General features: G+C 42.9%; 1 protein-coding gene across 8 annotated transcripts; it reads left to right on the top strand.

Annotated features, from left to right (window-relative positions):
- The first annotated feature begins 97 nt into the window (after window positions 1-97).
- On the top strand, window positions 98-20283 carry LOC139629916 (polyamine-transporting ATPase 13A3-like). Of its 8 annotated transcripts, none has more exons than XM_071492897.1 (34): window positions 98-450; window positions 1137-1251; window positions 2169-2238; window positions 3450-3623; window positions 3955-4128; window positions 4239-4309; window positions 4428-4511; window positions 4673-4742; window positions 4858-4992; window positions 5191-5263; window positions 5501-5632; window positions 6445-6612; window positions 6708-6865; window positions 6942-7130; window positions 8276-8337; window positions 9848-9998; window positions 10236-10358; window positions 10477-10494; window positions 10755-10905; window positions 11055-11175; window positions 11611-11735; window positions 11829-11992; window positions 12456-12587; window positions 12762-12841; window positions 12970-13012; window positions 13934-14043; window positions 14385-14481; window positions 14767-14839; window positions 14964-15141; window positions 15635-15816; window positions 16154-16242; window positions 16327-16407; window positions 16698-16793; window positions 17841-20283. In XM_071492897.1, the coding sequence occupies exons 3-34, from the start codon at window positions 2188-2190 to the stop codon at window positions 18021-18023; spliced, it is 3738 nt and encodes a 1245-aa protein (XP_071348998.1). In that variant the 5' UTR covers window positions 98-450; window positions 1137-1251; window positions 2169-2187; the 3' UTR covers window positions 18024-20283. The 8 variants fall into 8 exon arrangements, with proteins under 8 accessions (XP_071348998.1, XP_071348997.1, XP_071348995.1 ...); XM_071492896.1 differs by having other exon boundaries at window positions 98-477; XM_071492894.1 differs by lacking the exon at window positions 1137-1251.
- Window positions 20284-21887: the final 1604 nt, after the last annotated feature.

Below are 21887 nucleotides of genomic sequence, written 5' to 3'. Positions count from 1 at the left end.
TGCTAAAGACCCAAAGGTTATCCCAGGACTTGGTGAAACCTCGGCCAAGTCACAGACTATTTCTTCTCTGCCACTGACCTGAAATAACACCAGTCTCACAGTGAAACACGCCACCGACCCGCGTATGATCACACCACGAACAGAGGCAGTAAGAAAACACACACTGGGATTTCACCAGTCGCTCCAGTCGCAGGTTGACTGCCCCTCGCACACGTCGCTGCAGTTTCCCCGATTTGTGGCAACTTGCAGAAATTCAGCCCAAACGCCGTGTCCTCCAGTGACCTCACATCCTGTTTTCCCCACTTCCTTCTGAGTGGACCGGTTTGGGACGGTCCGTCCTGACACATGTTGCAGGAGAGCCAGCGCTCCCAGGCTGCAGGGGTGATCCGAGCGGAGGCAGCGGCGGCCCGGCGATGCTCCGTGCGGCTGAGTGACAGAGGAGAGGCGCTGGTATGTCGTCTTCACATGGCGTTCATGGTGCGTGCGGTTGTGCTGCGGGAAGGTAAAGCAAAAAAAAAAAAAAAAAAAAAAAAAAAGGCGCCTGATCTTGACTTCAGAGCAACTTGCCAGGCTGTTTCATGACTTTGCGCCATGCAGGTAACAGTGAGTGCGACCGCAGGTCTCTGCAGTCACCGTGTGTTTGCACAAGATATCGAGTTGCACCAGGGTGGGAAGTGTCATTTGGGGTTTTTCAGTTTGCGCATTAAAAACGTGCTGCCGCTTTAGTAACACGGACATTATAAAGGGAACACTTTCTTAGCCTTTGTTTTATTGCTTTGCAACTTGAATTGTGTTGAGGTAACTGGAGTATGTTGACACTTGGGTGTCCCATAATGTTAAATCTCTAAGTACAATAAGCATAAAGCCCTGATGGCTGAGCCCTGACACCCTGGAGTCAGTGTACTTCTTGTGCAGCAGCTCAGTAGGTTTGTGTCAGCTTTGCACATCTTCTTTGCAAGTGAGTTTGAGGTCCTGCCACAGACTCTGGTTTTGGACTGCAGTCTGGACTTGTTTTGGAAACCGTTGCTGTGTAGCTTTGGCTTTATGTTTGGGGTCTTTGTCCTGCTGGAAAAATAAATCTCATCCCAAGTCTTGATTCGCAGCAGGGGTTCAAACAGGATTTCTCTTTTTTTCAGCTGCATGAGCCTTTGGAGACCTGGTGCAGAGCTGCACCCTCACAGGCCGATGCTGCCACCAGCAGGGTTCATGTTGGGGATGGTGTCCATGGTGATCTGAGGTGTCACATGAGAGGTTTGACATTGCTTTTAGAGTGATGGACACAAACTTCTGTCTGATCAGGACAGAGAGGCCTTTTTATTCTTTTAAATTTGTCATAGTAAACGTGGTGAGCGGTCATGTCATCCATTATTTGTGCCATGTGTTAGTACCAAACATTTTGGGGTTGGAGTTGTAAAATAAAGATCCAAGATGTGTTATCTGAAAAGCAGAATTAGTTTTTGTGTTATTTCTCTCAGGTGGTGGTTCCTATTGACAGGTCTGGTCAGATAGACTGAGTCAAACATTACTGTAGGTGTGACTGTTATTGACCATGAGCATGTGTGCAGAGTGCAAAGGTTTCCATGTATCTCTGCTTAACACGCCGATGGCCTCATGACTTGATGTCAATAAAGTTGTCACTTAATTGAATGGGGATCACACATGAGCATAATTTCTGATGCACAGCACTGGAGGCTTTAAACACAGTGTTACTGTGGCGGCCGTGAGGAAGGCAGGCGTTGCACTTCAGCCGGGTTGTTACTCGCATAAAAGATCGTTCCTCCTTCCAGCCAGCTCATTATTTACTAAGCAGGGGTAAGGTAAGTACAGCGTGTGCTGTATACAGAGCTGCATGTTACAAATTCGACTTATCTTCATTGTGTTTCTTTGTTTTAGCTCTACACAAACAAATTCCACCTCTTCTGTGTGTCTCCAGAGATGAAAGTGATCTCATGTAATAGAAAAGTAAATGAATCACTGACCTCCTTTGGTTCGGGCGGTTTTTGCTTCAACAGGCCATAAAACTGAATCCTTTAATGCCCTTGACCGAGACTGAAGTTGCGACATCTCTGCTGACCAGACAGAGTTGAAGACTTCTGTAATAAGAAAGCAAGTCGAACACCGGCTGGAAACACAGTAAATAAAGTTTTGCTCTTTGTTTTTCTTCATAGTTGTTGTACGTGTGACAGAATGAAGACGAGAGAGGTGAAGATAATAAGCGAGGGCCTGGAGGATGAGATGGTAAATATCACTTCCCATCTTACTGCTAGTTTCCCTCAATCATTTTTATTTTGTGTTGATTGTCATCATCTTTTGTCTTGTCTTCACACAACCTGCAAACCTGTACCTTTGTGTAGTGAGAACAGTTTGGTGGTTTTTAGTTGGATACAAGTGTAATTACAAGTTTGTTTTTTAAATTGTGTCAACCACAAATAAGTGGTGATGTGTAGACGACTGTGGGTTGTATTTAAAGGAAATATACATCAGTGTGGATTAAAATGATGGCAGCATTCGATTTGGTTTGAGATGTAATCACACTTAAGTCATTTGGAGAATTTGGAAATGTCATCGTGATAATGGAAATGCTTTAGATTCAGAGAGGCTGAATGCTACAATGCTTAGCAGTAGTTTGACATTTTGGGGAATACGATTATTCACTGTGATGCTGAGTCACTGAAAAAAACAGCCAATCTGGTTTTATTGGATGGTAACAAAATAGCAGCACCTCTAAAGCTCAGAGATGGTGTTTGTCAGAGAGGGGGGGCCAGGCTAGATGTCTCCCCGTGTTTCCAGTATTTATAGCTAACCGGCTGCTGGATGTAGCTTCATATTTAGTGTGAAGACAAATAAAGATATTCCCCAAAGATTCTGCCTTTAAATGTCAAGGGCAAATTACCAAACACACCTCTAGATTCAACTCGGTTACAGCAGCTACACCGTCTCACTACCAAGACAAGACGGTAATCCGCAGCATGTGTCAGCTTTGAAGAAATGAGGATGGTGAAGTTTACATTTCCTTATTGTCAGCAAATCCCATGAAAAGACCCAAACCAACAATGAACTGATCCAACTAATAGGTTTAATCTGTGAATCCAGATCTGATGAAGCTGATTCCTCTGTGTCCCACTGCTCCGCCCGCATCACTGAGCTGAGCTGTTGCACTTCTTCCTTCTTTACCATGAGCACAGGCGCTGCAGTTTATTTTGAGCCAATCCCACGTACACTGTCCTGCTTCAGTAAATACTCACCAAAGCCCACAGCTAAAAATAGGTACCAATAAATGCACCGTTGACTCCTGCTGAATAACATTTGCTGAAAACTACTGAAGCTAAAACACTGTCAGTGTTACACTACAAACCCACTGTAAGTTTTCCTTCAAAATGACAAACAGCATCCCGGCGGTCTGTTCGTCCCACCCTTCAGTCTCTTAACATCGCTTCGTCCTTGTGCAGGAGGTGTGGGGGTACCGGCCCTGTCTGTGGAAGATGATCCTGGTGGGCATAGGTGCTGTTTGCTCCGGTGGTCTCCTGCTGCTGCTGCTCTATTGGCTGCCTGAGTGGGGCGTGAAGAGCACCTGCACACACACTTCGCTGAGGGACGCACACACACTGCTGCTCAGGACCACAGTACTTGCTTTCTTTTTTCCCACACTTGACTTTTTTTTTTTTTAAATACATGTACACACTTGTATATTCAGCATTTATAGCCTAAATAAGGTGATTGCTGGGTTCAGCTGCTGAAGCAAGCACATTTTTTCAGATTTAGATTTAATGCACCTTGTCTGTAGTTTCTTTCAGTGGATTTTGATTTAACAGCTTGTGCAGCACATCGCAGCACTGTACACAAATCATTCAGATTCCTGTTACATTCTTTGGCACACACAATGTTAACACTATGATAAATTCAGCGTTGCCTCACGGCCAAGGAAAAATGTAATTCTTCGTATTGTTATCGCAGGATGAGTTCAGGCAGTGGTTTCGAGCCAAAGTACACGTGATGTTGGCTCCGGGGAAGAAGCCCTTCGACAGTTTGGATCTGCAGCCCACGGCTCAGCTGCCGAACGGAGACGGAGACCACAGCGTCAGTACCGCGCACGAGGAGCATCAATTAGCTGAAAGGCAGCAAGTTCAGGTACCTCAGAGGAAACTGTGTGGGCCTTTTCTTAACATGCAGTCGAGTTTAGAGTCTAGATTTTCTTCTGCGGTCAGTATCTGACCAGCCCTGCTCTCTCCCCTGCTTAGATCCACTACTTCACCCACCACAGCACTAAATACTACTGGAACGATGAGACACACACCTTTGACACGTATAAGTAAGAGTCCCACTGAAAAACACCGTAGCTTTTTTTTTTTTTCTGTCGATGTGATGAGAAAAATGCTCCAGTATAAATCCAGACTACAGTGAGGCATGAATGTGTGTGGCTTTTCTAGAGGCCTGGAGGATGTGGAGGTGAGCTGTGCGAGTGTCCACTCTGACCACAGCTCTGGACTTTCTAAAACAGTGCAGGACTACAGGTACACAACACGCACACACAAACACACACCGGATTGTTTCGTGATGTACTTCTGTCTCATTCAGTAGTTCACAGAAATGGTACGAACATGTATCGGTTGTTAAGTTGTTAATGTGCTTTGCCCACATATGAAATTTGTTGCTATTTTTTCTTTTACTACAGGAGGTTGTTTTTCGAGGAGAACGAGATCGCAGTCAGAGTTCCCTCTCTATTCAAACTCCTCATTAAGGAGGTGAGTTTAGGGCTTAGCTTATCAAGTCCGACGCCTCCTCCGTTAACATACCAGTCATATGAGAAATGCTCCCTCTCATGCCTTCAGTCTGTGTTTCTGTCTCGCCCTCCGTCAGGTCTTGAATCCCTTCTACGTCTTCCAGCTCTTCAGTGTTATTCTGTGGAGCGCGGAGGACTACTACTATTACGCCACGGCCATAGTTTTCATGTCTGTCATTTCAATAGCTACCTCACTGTATACCATTAAAAAGGTGAGTCGTGGAAGATGATGTGACCTTTGAAGGGAGATACACTGTGTATATATATATTATATATGATATTGTTTGTGACAGCAGCATCAGCTAAATCCCCTTAAGGATCTTTCATAATCTTCACAGTTCGGCCCGAACACTTGACCGGTCGTGTGTTTGTGTGTGTTCTCGGTGGAATCAGTGTCTCTGTCGTTTCAGCAATATGTGATGCTACATGACATGGTGGCAGCGCACAGTGTGGTCCGCGTGTCCGTGTGCAGAGGAAGTAAAGGTGAGCTCTCCTCTCTGGTTGTAACACAGAGCTGTAGGTTAGTGATTCAGTCCTTCATGAACGACTGGTCTTCTCTCAAGCGTGTTGATACATGAATCACATTATTGATCTCTGATAGCGTCCTGGTGATTGCCTGCAGAAAGAGAGAGAGAGAGAGAGAGAGAGAGAGAGAGAGAGAGAGAGAGAGAGAGTGCAGGATATCTGTTTCACTGTGCTCCCTCTCATTGTTGCTCCTAGACGTCGAAGAGGCCATGTCGACAGAGCTTGTGCCCGGTGATGTCATCATAATCCCAGCCAATGGGATGATCATGCCCTGCGACGCCGTGCTCATCCATGGAACCTGTATTGTAAATGAGAGCATGCTGACAGGTTGTGTGTCCCTCCTTATAGCTTAGACGTTGTCTCATTTCTGTTTTTAAAGATGGCAGCAAAGAGAGACACTTTCTGTCTTTCTGCCTCTCTGTTGCTCACAGTGCTGATCATGGACTAAAGTGATTGACTGTCAGTCCTGTTTTTAAAAATATATATTCAAGGTTTGTCCAGTTTGGAGTTTAAAGACACAGACACAGCCATGCATGCCTTTGTCTCTCCATGAGCTGCAACAATGATCACTTCAGAGGGTCAGACTAGTACAAAATGCAGCTTCCTCTGGAAACCAGAGGAAGAGATCTTGTTACGTCGCTTCTGGCTTCGCTTCACTTTTTACCCGCTTGTTGTAGAGTTAGATTTATTAGAGTGAGTTGTACATTTGCTGTCAGGCCCCCCAGGCTCTGGAAAGACCTGCCTGAAGAGCTCAAGCTCGCCAAATCACCAGCTGCCTGTAAAACCACCACTTCAAACTATTTTTTCAGCCTATCAATAATAATTATGTCATATTTGCCAGATATTTCATAATGTTTAATACAGTACACATCATAGGTCTTTAGATGTATTTTACTGGTATCTGCCTCATTTTATTATTCGAGTTTATATATATATAAATAAATTTCAGGGCTTTACTGTCAAGATTTCTAAGGGCTGAACTTTTTAAACTTTCACTACAGTGAATTTAGACAAATTTGATGTAATGTTGCCATTTTTTGTGCCAGGGTTTCCTGATGCACCGGCCTGTTTCTACACTACTACTTTGTTTGAGATGTGTTTTTTTATTGGATGTCTGTTCATTCTCCTTTCATCTTCAGGAGAGAGCGTGCCGGTTACCAAGACCAGTCTGCCCAGTTTAGGTGAGGAGGCGGTCAGGAGCTACAATATAGAGGAGCACAAGAGACACACGCTGTTCTGTGGCACCCACGTGATCCAGACCCGCTTCTACACTGGTGAACTGGTGAAGGCTGTTGTTGTCAGAACAGGTGGGTCACGGTGATAAGAAACAGACTGATCATGTTCAGCTTCTAGAAGTGTTCACAAGAAAATGATCAAATCTTATGGCGGACGGCTCCCGCAGGCTTCAGCACAGAGAAAGGCCAGCTCGTGCGCTCCATCCTCTACCCTAAACCCACTGACTTCAAGCTGTACCGTGACGCGTACCTGTTCCTGCTGTGTCTGGTGGGGGTGGCAGGGATCGGTTTCATCTACACCATTGTCCTCAGTATAATGAACAAGGTATAGCTGCTCTCACAGAGGAGATACAAACGCCTGAATGTCAGCTGATGATGGTTTGTTTCTCGACACCATCCAGGTTCCAGCTAAAACCATCATCATTGAATCTCTGGACATCATCACCATCACTGTGCCGCCGGCCCTACCGGCAGCCATGACGGCTGGCATTGTGTACGCGCAGCGGCGTTTGAAGCGCGTCGGCATCTTTTGCATCAGTCCCCAGAGGATCAACATGTGTGGTCAACTTAACCTGGTTTGCTTCGACAAGGTAGTTCTGAAGCACAGTTTGTTGTTACGTGCAGTGTGATTTTGTTTTCACTGAAAGGATTCAGCAGATGCATTTTTTTATCGTGGAGGTTCAGGCTCTGTATTGATCGTACGTCTCCGGATCATGTCGAGGAAACTGTGCTTGACTTGGACTGAATATGGTCTGAAAGCATGAAATTAGTGATGAAGCATCCAGACCCGCTCTCAGTTCAAGCACAAGAGACTCTTCGTGGTTTTTACGACCATAAACGTAAAATGAATCCTGTCATGAGGCAGTGCTGAGGTTGCGCAGTGACTCCATTCGGACACGACATCAAGCTTCACACATTTAAAAGATGTTAGTGCTCTGCTGTTGATTCACTTGGAAAGCGTCCTGTGCAATCTATAACAGGAGCAGAGTTCACTGCACAGGCTTTATTATTCAGGGAAGCTGCCTACAGCATGAAATGTTCTTTTCTTTATAAAATATCTAGTTGGTGCGGAAATGATTTTAATATTGTTAGTGCAATAAAAGCAGTTAGAGTAGAGCTGGAACATTTATATTATACCCAAAATATCCAGCCGCTCACATGAGAATATTTGCTGGTCTTAGTCTTCTAGGATTTGAAAAGGTTTACTTGGGCTCTTGACACTTTCTAGACCAAATAATTAATTGAGAAAAGAAACAGATTAATGAAAATAATAATTAGTCGCAGCCCTAAATCAAAGTCTGGTTTGTGATTGTACAGATGGTTTTCTGTGAGGGAGTCACATCGCTGTTGTAGCTGTAATTCCTCACTGCCTGAAAGTGGTTTTCTCATATTTTCTTTGCATAGTTGACATAGTGGATTTCTGTGGACTGAACAGTCTAAATCTAAACCAGAAGCAAAATGTTTCTGTTTGAACAAAATCTTTGAGGAGATTGACGGTTGTTTTAACTCTTGCTCAGACAGTGTGTGTGCATGTTGTTGCAGGTTAGCAGCGAGTTCTCTTGAGTACAGGTGTAGATTAAGAGAAAAGGTTAAGAAAAGTTGATTAATTGCATTTAGTATAGTTTAATGTAGGACCAAAGGCCTGTCCCTCTCATAATTGTGGGCTGTTTAGATTTCATATTCTGAGGCGTGATTCCTAAGCGTTGTGACAGGTCTGCATCTGTTCCTCCTTCAGACTGGCACTTTGACGGAGGATGGTTTGGACCTGTGGGGTATTCAGAGAGCTGAAGATGGCAGGTAGGAGGTGGCCTCTTGGCTTTGGATTTGTTGTGTAATACAAACACATCTGCTTCAGTTTTCTGCAAAACAGATGAGAGTCAAAAACGTCTGGAGGGATCTGATGACGGCAGCTGGAGCAGATGTTGTAGAAAAGCAGCTTACTGGACTCTTCAAACTGTGGGAATGTACTTTTCTTCAGTACTCTGCTTGTCTTCATGCCAAAGAGGGGGCTTTTCCTTTTCTTTGACATTCCTCAGGAGCTCGGGTTGACTCTAATGTAAAAGGATGATATTTATTATAAGATTTCCCAACTGCCAGAGATTTTGGCATCAAGTTTATATCACTCTAACAACCTGTGTAATATCTCTGTTGTTAGGTGATTGTGGGTAAATATGCATCAATCAACAGGACTCTTTATGGAGGTAGTGAATTGAAATTCTAAATGATTTTTGCATAAGTAGGTGTTATTGATGTACCTATACCATTTGTCAGCTATTTAACTTGCTAGATTGGCCAAAAAGAGATTTGGTGGTTATTACTGTTAACTAAAACTAGGAAATAACAAAAACTAGATGTGAAACTGAAACTGTATTGTGTATTTACAAACCTAACTAACTAACAAAACATAAAAATTATAGAGTGTATGACTTTAGTTTTCGTCTTTCATATATCAGCCTGGTAGTTTGGGTGGATATGAAATCTGTCTTCCATTTTATTAGCTGTGCCAAATGGAGCAATATCTTACCAGCTGATTGGCTCTCAGTGTGTGACCAGTACATGTGCAATATAAGTGTCCAAAACATTCACTGTGTTAATGATGTCGAGTCTTTTATTGTTAATGAACTGCAGTGATGAGCCATAGAGCTGCAGCACCTACGACTGGTGCTGGGCACTCCAGGTCATGGATGAGTTCACTTTGAGTTAGTTCATTTATTTGAATCTCGCCCCTGAAAAATCCCTCATATTACAAAAAAAAAACTAAAACTGACACTGAAACTAATAAAACTAAACTATAACTAAGTATTTTCAAAAAATAAAAACTAAACTAAACAAGGAAATCTGCTTTAAGAAGTAATTAAAACTAAAGTGAAATCAAAAAGAAAAAGTCAAAATGAATTAAAAATAAAAACCAATGAAAAATCCAAAACTATTATAACCTTGGTTCACATGCTTGAGGATCTGAAAGAAAAGTAAATGTGTTCACTTTGTTCTACACCCACCGTCCCAGAACAGTGGAGAAAGAAACATATTCACAGACACGTGAACACCCAAAACGTTGTTTACTAAAAAAATCAGTAGAATAAAAGCATGTTGTTCTGTGGAGGTTTTTATTTTTATCTCTCTCTGCAAAAGGAATCTTGTCTGTCAGGAAAATAACATTTTTGCAGTGTTTTCACACGATGTCATTAGTAACCGCAAGAGCACTTACATGACCGTATTTACACAGCATTATATTTGTATGTAATTTGCTCCCGTCGTGGTCACACACACTCCAACTGCTGAGTCAGATCCTCCCTCTCGGTTGCAGCTTTTCTCCACCAGAGTCTGACGCAGCTAAAGAGAGTCTGGTGAACTCTGCCTTTGTGGCCTGCATGGCGACCTGCCACTCTCTGACCAAGATAGAGGGCGAACTCTCCGGGGACCCTCTAGACCTCAAGATGTTCAGCGCCACAGGCTGGGTGAGGAACAGCCATCAGTGTTTACACCCAGCATGCTTAGTCACAGGCACCGCAGCTCGCACGGATCCCAGTCCGCACATGAATTATGCAGCACCACGCTCATCGCCTTGGCAGGGCGAGTTGGCTAAAATGGTTAAAGTCTGGTACTGAATACTCAAAAAATGCCTCTTCCCTTCAAGAGGAAGCAGGGACTGAGACATTTTTAAGTTCTTATCATATGATCTCATTTTTATTTAGATCCTCGAGGAGCCCACAGAGGAAGAGACCGCACTCCACAATCCCATAATGCCCACAGTGGTGCGACCTCCAAAGCCTGCCGTCTCTGAAGCCAATCAGAACAATCCGCTGACTCAGAACATGGTACAGTGGCTCTCTGTGCCTTTATCTTGTGATATTTGAATATGGTTATAAAGAAATATATATATATATTTTTTAGGTTTATTTTGATGTCAATCATTCACTTATTTTTCTTTTTTAGGAGCTGTCTGAATTATCAGTAAGTTGCCTTTTTTAATGAAAACTAAGTCTTAAAGCAACAAGTTTGACATTTTGGGAAATATGCTCGTTCATTTAGTTCATTCGTTCATTCATTAGTGCACAGGCGTGGGAGTGCTATTGATCGTTTCAATCAATTCAAGTAAGTGTATTACCCAACATGTCAAACTATTCCTTTAAATTCCAAGTGCGGGGAAAAAAAACAACAGATTTGAAGATTTTGTTGATGTGTGTGTTCAACTTGAGTTTTTTGCTCCTCAGACCAGTGAGATCGGTATTGTGCGTCAGTTCCCCTTCTCCTCGGCGCTGCAGAGGATGAGTGTGGTGGTCAGGAGGTTGGGGGAAAAACACATGCACGCCTTCTTGAAAGGAGCGCCAGAGATTGTGGCCAGCCTCTGCAAACAGCACACAGGTCTGACACTTCCCCCAGATATTTCCTCCCTTATTCTCCTTAAATTTACTCAAAGTAATTGAATATCTTTCAGTGTCTTTAGGTGCAGCTTCTCTGCACTTATCTAAAAAAAAAGGGCCAGACTGACATGGCTCTGTCTTTCTCTTCAGTCCCACAGAGTTTTGCAGAGACTCTGGAGACCTACACCAGGCAGGGCTTCAGGGTTATTGCCCTGGCACATCGACAGCTGGAGTCCAAACTCTCCTGGCACAAAGTCCAGAGCCTCAGCAGGTACGTTTCCATTCACTGATAACACCGTCCACAGTGCATGTGGCTACTGACGGGAAAATTCCTGAAACGTCCTGCCCTGAAACACTGTAACTATGTTAGAAATCAGCTTTGTCCTTGCCTCATTTACACATTCCCATTTGTGTCTGGATGTTTGCCATCACTCTGATAAATGTAGAAAATCATTGACTGAAGTTGATGTGGACAAGGAAGGTTAGCGGGACGACAGGATTACAACTCTTCAGCTAGTGTGGTGCAACGTCACACATTTATGATGTCCAATCATAACAAATCGAAAGTTATGTCTTTATTGTCTGTCACCTTCACTGATTCCCTGAAATCGGAATCTATAACGTAACCGGAAACATGTATTTTGTACAGTATTGGTGATTAATCAGTGGAGTTTAAATGGTGAAATGCATGATCTGTTGCTTTTAGGGACGTGTTAGAGACAAGCATGGAGTTCCTCGGTTTGATCGTCATGCAGAACAAAATAAAGCAGGAGACTGCCGGGGTGTTAGGTGAATTACGACAAGCTAACATCCGCACTTTGATGGTAACAGGTAAGGCAGCACGGTGAATTCAAGTTCTTCTCTGTGGCTGAAATAATGACTTCCTGTGTCAGTACGTTCTCTTCTTCCTCCACCATCCGTTAGGTGACAACATGCTGACGGCCATATCGGTGGCTCGAGACTGCGGGATGGTCCGTGCACGTGAGAGGGTCATTATAGCAGATGCTGTGCCTCCTAAAGATTTGCAGTCTGCTAGCATCACATGGCATTACACTGAGAACCCCGCTCAGGCAGTCAAGGACAATCAGGTAAGACAGACAATCTCAGGGCCTCTGAGTAATGAGTAAATTAGTGCATAAAAACACATATATCTACACGGTCTCACAAAGAGCCTGATCATTGTTAACCATCGTCTGTCTGGGTGGAGACACAGTGGCATATGATCGCTTACACCTCCTCTGCTGTTCCTGTGGCTGGTGAGGTTAATGATTCCTGCCCTGCTTTAACAAGTCGGAGACCTGCAAAACAGTATTGATCTAAAATCTCTAAAGCAAAGAGCTACACACTGCAGAGTTTGACGTGCTCGGTGTGAACGTCTCTTTAGGCAGTGGTTATTCCAGGGCCCATCACATGCGTTTCCACACTTATCAGCAGCCTATTTGGCAGGAACCAGTCAGAAAAGAGCACAGGAAGGTGACTATGAAGAAGATGTTCTTTATGGTGTTAATCCACAAGCCATGCACGGCTACTAACCCGTCCTCTCTTCTCCAGACTGTGGAGATAAACCTGGAGGAGGGGATGAACGACAAGCACCAGACTCTGCAGGAACAAAGCTATCACTTCGCTGTGAGCGGCAGAGCCTTCGCTGTGATCACTGAGCACTTCCCTCAACTCGTCCCGAAGGTACAGGCTCGTCTTTGGACATGTGAACGTCTGCATATTCAGAGTAGCATCAGGTGTGCGTCAGTTTTAAAGCTATGTGTGGAGTTCACTTTCAAGAGAAGTGAATGGGTTGAAGTTGTTGTGTCATTTGGATGTTGCTGTGATTCTGTGTCTCTCCACATGGGGGCGCTGCAGCTCGTGCTGAGAGCCACCGTGTTCGCCCGCATGGCTCCAGACCAGAAGACGCAGCTGGTGGAGGTCCTGCAGAGCATCGAGTGAGTCGCTCACTGATTTCATGGCTTCACTTTTTGTCCGTTAAAGAAGTTCACTTCAGTCTTGTGGTTTTATAGTTTCATCATCTGTGGCAAGTGTTTAACTTTCGGCCACTTTGTTCTCCTTCCAGCTACACTGTTGGGATGTGTGGTGATGGTGCTAACGACTGTGGAGTAAGTATGGATTAGAGTTTTCAATAAATCACAACACTTTGTATACGTGTATTCTGAGGTATTTAGTCAGCTTGATTTGTGTATTTGGTTCAGTCTCTTTCACACTTGTTTCTGAATATTTTCTATCAAAATTCATTGCTGATTGCTGATTGGCTTATTCTGAGCCAAGAAATGTAACAATTCATTTCAGGTTGACCCACATGTGGGTAATATCTGATAAGACACCTGAAAATACCCATGTGTCTGTGTTAAGGCAAAAGAGTTCAAAGCAGCTTTAATGTTTGTGGGTAGTGGAGGGAAAAGTACTCAGATCCCTTATTCAAGTAAAATCAGCAACAGCACAGTCCAGTAAAAGTAAATGTGCTGCATTCAGAGAAGTATGAACGTATCAATGGTACAAATGTTACAAATGAGTGTGCAGAACAACAGTTTTAATCATTACTGGTCCACCCTGGGCCTACTTTACGCACTCTTGGGTAATTTAAACTGTAGCAAAAGATGTTTTCACAAGATTATCATACTTTTGGTAAATGGCACATGGACTGAATTTATACAGCTCTTCTCTAGTCTTGTTGACAACTCTAAGCACTTTACACTACAGCCACATTCACCCATTTACACACACATTCATATAGCACTTTTCTATACATACAACATCTTTCTGTCACACACTCACACACACCAGTGACACAATCTGGGGTTCAGTATCTTCAAACCACTGATCTTCTGATTAGTGGATGACGACAGCCGCCCCCATAACATGGTTTAACATGTAAAACCTAATTTGACAAAGTGACAATGTGGTGGAGTGAGGAGAAGATAAAAACTCTACCCAAGCACAGGACTTGGGAGTTTTCAAGTTCATAATTTTACACCTTTAGTTCCAGGTATTACTGTTAAGACGTTTTTTCTCTCTCTCAGGCTCTGAAGAGAGCCCACAGTGGGATTTCTCTGTCCGAGCTGGAGGCTTCTGTTGCTTCACCCTTCACCTCCTCCACCTCAAACATCTCCTGTGTTCCCAACCTCATCAGGTAACAACTCATGCATGATACTCCTGAAATTCATCAACGACCGTCTGGACAGAGTTCACCGTGAATTCCTGGGATATCATTCAGAATAGAAATGACCAAATAAAATACCAAAAATATGTATGTCACAAATTGTTAATCACATGTTTGCAAACTTGTGTAGCTTCACACTCATAATTAATTCATAGGTTTGACTGAAAACAAATAACAGCAGTAGAAAGTCCTGATACTCTTGTGGAATAAAATGTACAATCGTAGTTTTACTGCTCATTTCTGGTGCCAACTGTGTGAACTGAGTTGCAAAGCACGAAATATTGAGCTGTCAAATGTCTCTGACTTCCCAGGGAGGGTCGGGCTGCCCTCATAACGTCATTCTGTGTGTTCAAGTTCATGGCTCTCTACAGCATCATCCAGTACCTCAGTGTCACCCTGCTCTACTCGGTAAACACCAGGCCCCTTCTAAGTCTTACACTTCACTCCACTTTGTATTTTAGGGTAAAAATAATCAAAAACATGTTATTGAAGTTACATGTTTTATTGGCTTGTGTGGTTAGTGCCAATGAGTTACAAACTCTGATGTGTGTGTGTGTGTGTGTGTGACACAATGTGACCACGTGAGTTTACACTGGAGCTGAACTCAGTCAGTGTTGCAGTTGCAGGAAATGTTGATCCATTCATTTGCTGCTGAGTGATCGTTGATTTTTCTTCTACACTCTGATTTTATAGATCCTCAGCAACTTGGGAGACTTCCAGTTCCTCTTCATTGACATTGTCATCATTCTCGTCATTGCCTTTACAAGTGAGCAGCAGGAAAACAAACACCAGTCAATCAATGTTTGAATTTGAGAGTCAGATAAAAGCATACGACATTAACTCCTGGAAAGCAACTCACTGATGCTGTTTTTTGTTGTTTCTGTCCTCAGTGAGTCTGAACCCGGCGTGGAAGGAGCTGGTGTGGCGTCGCCCCCCGTCCAGTCTGATCTCCGGCCCGCTGCTCTTCTCGGTTCTGACCCAGATCCTCACCTGCCTCGTCTTCCAAGTCCTGGCCTTCCTCTTAGTGCGACAGCAGAGCTGGTATGAGATATGGACACCTCAGTCAGAGTGAGTAACACGTCTGAAATTAACACCTGCCCAGTGATAAATCAGTAAATCACTGAATGGGTAAAGAAATGTACATTTCACACTGTGCTTCATGAAACTTCACTCTGGCTCCAAACCTGTGGACTGCTGCACATATCTCCAGCTTTTTAAAAATTCAAATAGTAGTAATAAAGTGAACCAAGTAAAGTGGAGGCACAAAGTCAGTTGTAAAAATTAGTTTTGCAACTGAATTTAATGTTGTTTTTATTCCTGCAGTATCTGATTCTGGACACAAAATAATGTTGAAACAGTCTAGTTATAGAACACATTTCATACAATGTGAGCTGGTGACAAAAAGATTAAAAAAATAACAATACAGAGGGAAAAAAAGTCTGAAAACACTGCCTTCTTTTTATTTTCTGCCTTTGCTCTCTGTTTATATTTCCCTGGCTTCCTTGCTTATGAACTTTTCACCGGTATGTTGTGTCTGTCTCTTTCCCTTCTCCACCTGCAGCGCCTGCAACGTTTCCAGCTCCAGTCTCTCTGACAGCCAGAACGTAACAACTCCTCACGACCACAAAAACATCAGGAACTACGAGAACACCACCCTCTTCTACGTCTCCTCCTTCCAGTACTTGGCTGTCGCCATCATCTTCTCCAAGGGAAAGCCATTCAGACAGCCAAGCTACAAGAACTGTAAGACTTATCTAGTCCTGCTGGAGCGCGGATTGTCTCAGTAATGTATGTGGGAGGAGATTAGTGTCAGTGCAGAATGAGTTTGAATTTGCCAAGCACATTTTGAACTGTGGTATCATAAATGATGCTGAAAAAAGCATAAAAAATTGGAATTCTTAAGGTATTTTAAAGATGGAAAGTTGTTAGAAAAGTAAATGTAATTCCTGCAGACTTTCATTTTCCTAAATGCATGCAAACCTTTTATAAATCCAGTTTATACATATGTGGGATACTCTTGCAAGCTGAAAACAACTATAAAATGCTGTTTGACCACATTTCTGTATGTTTATTTCATCAGGGCCGTTCATGCTGTCGTGCATCGGCCTGTATACTTTTCTCCTGTTCATCTTGCTGCATCCTGTTCCTGCCATCGACAGCTTCCTGGAGGTAAAACCCTGTCTTTCTTTCTGGGTGTTGCATGAAGCCGATGAAAACCACGTGTGCTCATCCCGCTGCTCTGCCTCCCCTTAGATCGTGTGTGTTCCCCACGACTGGCGCATTACACTGGTCGTCATTGTCATAGTGAATGCGGCTGTGTCTTTCATGCTGGAGGTACACATCGCACTCTACAAGCTCTCTGTTACTGATCTCCTTTGTTTAAATTAGAAAACTGTGATTTGCATGCATTGATTTTTTTTTTTCGTCCTCTTGAATCATTCCTCAGTAGTAGCTTCATTTCTGCCTAATGAATGAAATCAATGAGTCTTTTTTTTTTTTTTTTTTAAGTTTCCATTTGAATTATTTCTGTCTTTGTGCATCTGTCTGTGGCTGAAACCCAATCTTCATCCGCCCTGTCATGTTTGATCGGCTGAGTCTCAAGCTCCCACTGAAATCTCCCGTAGATTTTGATCCTTGACATCATCTTGTGGAGGCTAGTTTTCAGAGGCAATCAGGGGGTAAACCGCCCCACAGAGTCCCCCTCTGCTGCTGCACCTCAGGTTGGGAAGCTTTTGCCTACACTTTTTTCTGTTTTTGCCTGGTTTCACTGTGTAGATAGTGACACATTTTCTTAACTTTGGTCTTATTCTCTTGCTTTCTTGCATCTTTTCATCTGATGATCGGTTTCACATTTGAGATTTCAATAATGTGGACTATAAGTTATCTATAAGCAACTAAACCAATACAGAAATGCAGTATATGACATTTATGTGCCTATATCAGGAGTGATGCTGCCATATATGTCACCTATAAGGAGATGTATTATTATCACGTAAATAAAGTTATAACATATATAAAAATTTGAGTAAAATTTGAATATGTACATTCATTACACATATCTAGATTTTATTCTTTATAACATGTTAAAGATATATATTCAATTTATTAAAACAACATACATAAAAAAAAATCTGTATGCTTATTTATTTTAAACGTTTCTTTCTTCCCATTCTAGGGAAGTGGTCTCAGACCTCTCGTTGTCAGGCTTTGAGATGGATATATATTTATGTAACATATCTCTACAATTTAAGCAAACATACATAAATATATCGACATATATGTCAATATATTAAATTGTTCCAATTTTTAATAGGTGGTATACATAATTTTTACATTTATGTTTTTAGTTTATATATACATATATTTCATCTATGAAAATTAAAAATATGTACATATATGACATTTGTGTATGGTAATGTGAAACTGTGTATTATTCAACAGGTCATCTTTAACCTGTTCCTTTTTTTTCTTTTTCTTTTTCATTTCAGTTCATCATTTTCAGTCAACAGAGCCGTTCTACTTTCTTGACATGTTACTGCACACTGTAAAGATGGAAATATAATAAAATGAAAATATAATTTGTTGAATTTTGAATACACACTTTTGAAGAATCACGCCAGTAGAATTCAAATCTTAGCCCTCAACCAATACCCAAGTTTTCATGTGAACAAAAATGTGTCAGCAAGTGTCATATAATGTAAATATCTATAATGTAACATCACTAATTAGTTTTTTTCTCCTGATGTTCACACTGCACATGTTCCCAGGAGGCCAATGACCGCTGGGGCTCGTCATTCCTCTCCTGGCTGTTTTGTCGGAGAAACAAGCCTCCAAGGGTCCGCTACATGCACCTGGCCCTGGAGCTGCAGGACGACTCTGACTGGCCCCCCAGACCCTCCACCGTCACCTACGCCAACGATCCACAGTCCCCCATCTCAGCCCCCCTCTGACACCAACGTGACCAAGAAGCAAACTACTGCACAGACTAAACCTAAAGCCTGTATGTTGAGTTAGCGTGAGTTAGAGATGTGACAGGTCAGATGTTATTATTTAGGACGTGGACCCTGACAGATGCCAGCAAACAAGCCCTCATAAAGAAGGGGCGTCATACTGTAACAAGTGACTGACACTGTGAGCTGCTCATACATAACGTTCTCCTCCATTTTCATTCACCAAAGTCCTCAGAATGGACGAACTCCCTGCACTTGGATTTTAGCCGTATTGTTGTGTCTCACTGCTGAAACCTGAGCCAGTGGCCTCCGTTAAAGGAATAGTTAAGTATTTTTGGAAATACTTTGCATTTTTTTCTGCACTCTCACCTCTGTATGGTAAATGTGAAGGTAATGACAGCAGGCGGTTAGCTTAGCTTAGCACAAAGACTATAAACACTGGCAAACAGCTAGCCTGGTTCTGTCCAAAGCTAAAAGTCTTTGAGAGCTCACTAATGTATGCTGAGACTGAAAGGGGAAAGCACAAAAACGTTTTGCTCTGGCTGCCCTGATAAGGATGCTGCTCAAGCTTGTGGGCGCTCCGACGTAGGTGATGTAGATGAAACAGACAGACAGCTAACAAGTGTGCTGGGTTTTGCAAGCTGTATTTAAAGGGCCTGCAAAGCAAATAGACATGTCAACTGTACCTTGTGCCAACTGACTGCAACCAGTGTATAAATTAGCCACATGAAATCTTGTTGTCACGCAATACTGTATTGCATGTTATGGTGCTAGTTAGCGTGTAATTCCCTCCCATTTTCACAAAATATATTCTAGGCTACTCTTCACCAGCTCACCTTGAACACCTACAATGTCAGACACCTTTGTCCATGCATCGTTTTTTAATTTAAGTCTCTGTAAGCAAACTGGGACGTGCTGTAAATGACGGGGAAACATGCTACTGCATTTATCAATCTCCTCCATTGTGCTTGGGAACAGATGTTTGATGGGAACGAAGGTTTACGTAGTTGTGTTCTCTAGTGGTTTCTAGAGACCTTTACATTCTGATTGGTTGCTTTCCTCATTACCATAAAGTTGCCTAGATTTCCACTTTGTCTGGCGCCCACACTGCACAGGACGTGGCACCAACAGGCAGGCCACTGCTCGCATAGAAAACTTCCGGTCACTTTGACGTTCTCGTCACTTTTGATCTGAACGCACAGTAATGAAACTTTTTACCTTGTTGGTTTTCTCTGTACTGTCTCTGCAGGTTACCTGGCATCCTCACGGTGATGACCACGCTCTAGGCTAGCTGCTTCCCCCATTTTCAGTCTATTTGTTAAGCTAAGCTAAGCGTAGCTTCATATTTAGCAGTCAGGCATGAGAGTGGTATCGATCTTCTCAGCAAACAATCACAATCAGTATATTTCCCAAAGTGTGAAACTGCTCCTTCAGTGTGACTGAATATCTTATTGTACTCTACTTCCAATGGCAAACAAAATGCAAGTAGTACACTGGACAGTGAGTATGGTTTAGGAGTGTCATATGAGTTTTGAACTTTTTTTTCCACTATCTGATCCAATGTCTGAACCAAGTGAGGGTTGGGGTTTTTTCTCATTCACTTGTCACTCTTAAAAGCACTGGATGGATCTTTCCACTGCTGCTAAAATATATAAGTTGTAAAGCAGTATAAGGTCACATGGATTCAAAGAAACACAAGGACTGAATATGACTGGGGCATTTCTGTCTTAGAGTTGCTTCGGTTGAAATTCTTCCTGTGGAAGAGAGAAGCAGAAATGCATAATTAAGTGTTCTTTTACTCAAAATACAAATTTCTTTTTCAAAAGAATTTACACCATTTTTCATCACTAAGGTACTGTACAGAGGTGACAATGTTTTAATAGATTAACAAAAGAAATTAATCAAAATGAATCTTTGAGATACTTGCTGCTGTGACAATTTTATAATAGCTGATTTTAACGTTTGATTTTTATACAAAATTTTTAGGTAAGCGTTTACAGCTGTTGTATGCAGCATATTTTTCTAGTTAAGTGTACAAAATGAAATAAATGTGAAAATAGAAGAAAATAATCACCAAAATGTCTCAATTTTTACTATTAAAAAAAAGAGCAATATTTTCACGTTAATGTGTTTTTGAAAATTGTTATTTTCGTATTTCTACAATGTCACAAAAATTTCCAATTTTTATGTCAACAAATATCCCTGTGTTTGCTCTGCAGAACTCCCATTACATTTCCCAATAAATCTGTATATTAAGCCACTCTTGCGTGCTTCGTGGGGGGCTGACCTTGGTCACACTTTTTCAGCCAAGACTTACTGATCAATTATGGGCTTTCCCAGCCTCCTCGCTGCCTGGCATATGGGCGCTTAAAGGCGCGAGAGTGGAGGAGAAAGAGGGGTATCATTTCATGTGGAGATCAGGGCCCATAGGCAGTGAATGGGTGGATTTAGAGGGGACTGTGAATGAGGGAAGGGGGTCCTCGCTTGTACCAAAAAGAAAAGAATCTCCCACAGATCAGGGAAGAGCCTTTTTGGGAATATTCATGATGAGGATGAGGAGGCATCATGAATTCATGTGTGTCTCCCTGACTTGCACGGATCATCTTTTCAGTAAACACTGATGTGTACAGAGCCGGGATGTCTTGCTTTCCTTCGGTGTTTGCGATGTAGTTTCGTGGATAGTGTTGCCCCTCCACAAAGCAATATGGGTTTTTGTGTACTCTGCTGTATTCCTTTTGTATCAGTAGAGCAACAGATGGAGAGTGGTGGAAAGACATAAAGAAGCTAAAACACACAGCCTTTCTTCCTCACAGCTAGCTACTCGCTGAAAAAGATTTTCTCAAGCTTGTGCTCAGACGTGTGCTGTTTCAAACATTTTGGACTTCATCTCCTTTCTCTTTTACCCATACGTTTTTTTTGTCTGAGTCGTGTACTTTCAAGATTTGGGCCTGTGCACACAGTCTTTGTTTACTGCTTCTCTACTTACAATGGATCCCACAGAGTGATCAGACCTGCTCAGAATATTTTGTAGAGTAATTGCCACTGTAACAAACTTCTCTCCACCAAATGTTGTCGTAAGAATTCAGGTTCTTTCTCGATGTGTCTGTTACCATCCAACGTGCACATGCATTCACTTATTCTCCACAAAGTCTACGAGCAGACATCAGTTGGCTGCATCTTCTCGAATGGTTGCTGGACACTCATATGGCCCTCGTCGTGATTAATAGTCAGGACACAAGGCCAACCTGATGCTCACTTACGGTTGGCCTCATTTTACAGATGACACAAAGGCGCCCACGTCTGGTAAAAGGTCTGTGACCCACCAGACGGTCACAAAGCCCCTCTCCTCCCTCCTGTCCCCTAAGCATGGGCTTCTTCCCTGGGCCTTCATGGCGTCCTTGTCCCCCTTCCTTTATCAGTCCTACCAGGCCTGAATGGGCTCTGTGGTTGGTCAATAAATTCAGTGATTCAGGGGGTGGACAGTTGCAGCCGTGTTAACGTTTGTTCACAGGCTTGTCGGAGGGACGGGCCCCGCCCCGCGGCTCTTTGTCTCCCGTGGTCCCTCAACAGGTTAGAAGTCAATGGAGGGCCTTGTGCGGAGGTGCCAGGGGCATGGATGGAGCCGCCTCTCACATGGCTTTCACACAGGGGGAGGACCAGCTGGGATCACTGTGACACTTGTTAGTGTGGGGCCACACAACATCGCTGGGTTACCTCTCTCGTTCTCCCCCGAGGGCCTGTGCGATATCCAGCACCTTAAACAAACTAATGGTTGAGGCTGCCGGGTTTCTTCTGGGTAAGACGATCTGCACTCAGAGGCCTGCAGTGACCACAATGAAAAGAAGCGCACAAGTGTATCTTACA

This window comes from Trachinotus anak, unplaced genomic scaffold (genome assembly GCF_046630095.1).
Source record: "Trachinotus anak isolate AG129_WGS33_773 ecotype Australia unplaced genomic scaffold, CSIRO_AGI_Tana_v1 ptg000012l, whole genome shotgun sequence".
NCBI lineage: Eukaryota > Metazoa > Chordata > Actinopteri > Carangiformes > Carangidae > Trachinotus > Trachinotus anak.
The sequence above is the reverse complement of the archived record's forward strand: the minus strand, read 5'-3'. Positions and strand labels throughout refer to the sequence as shown.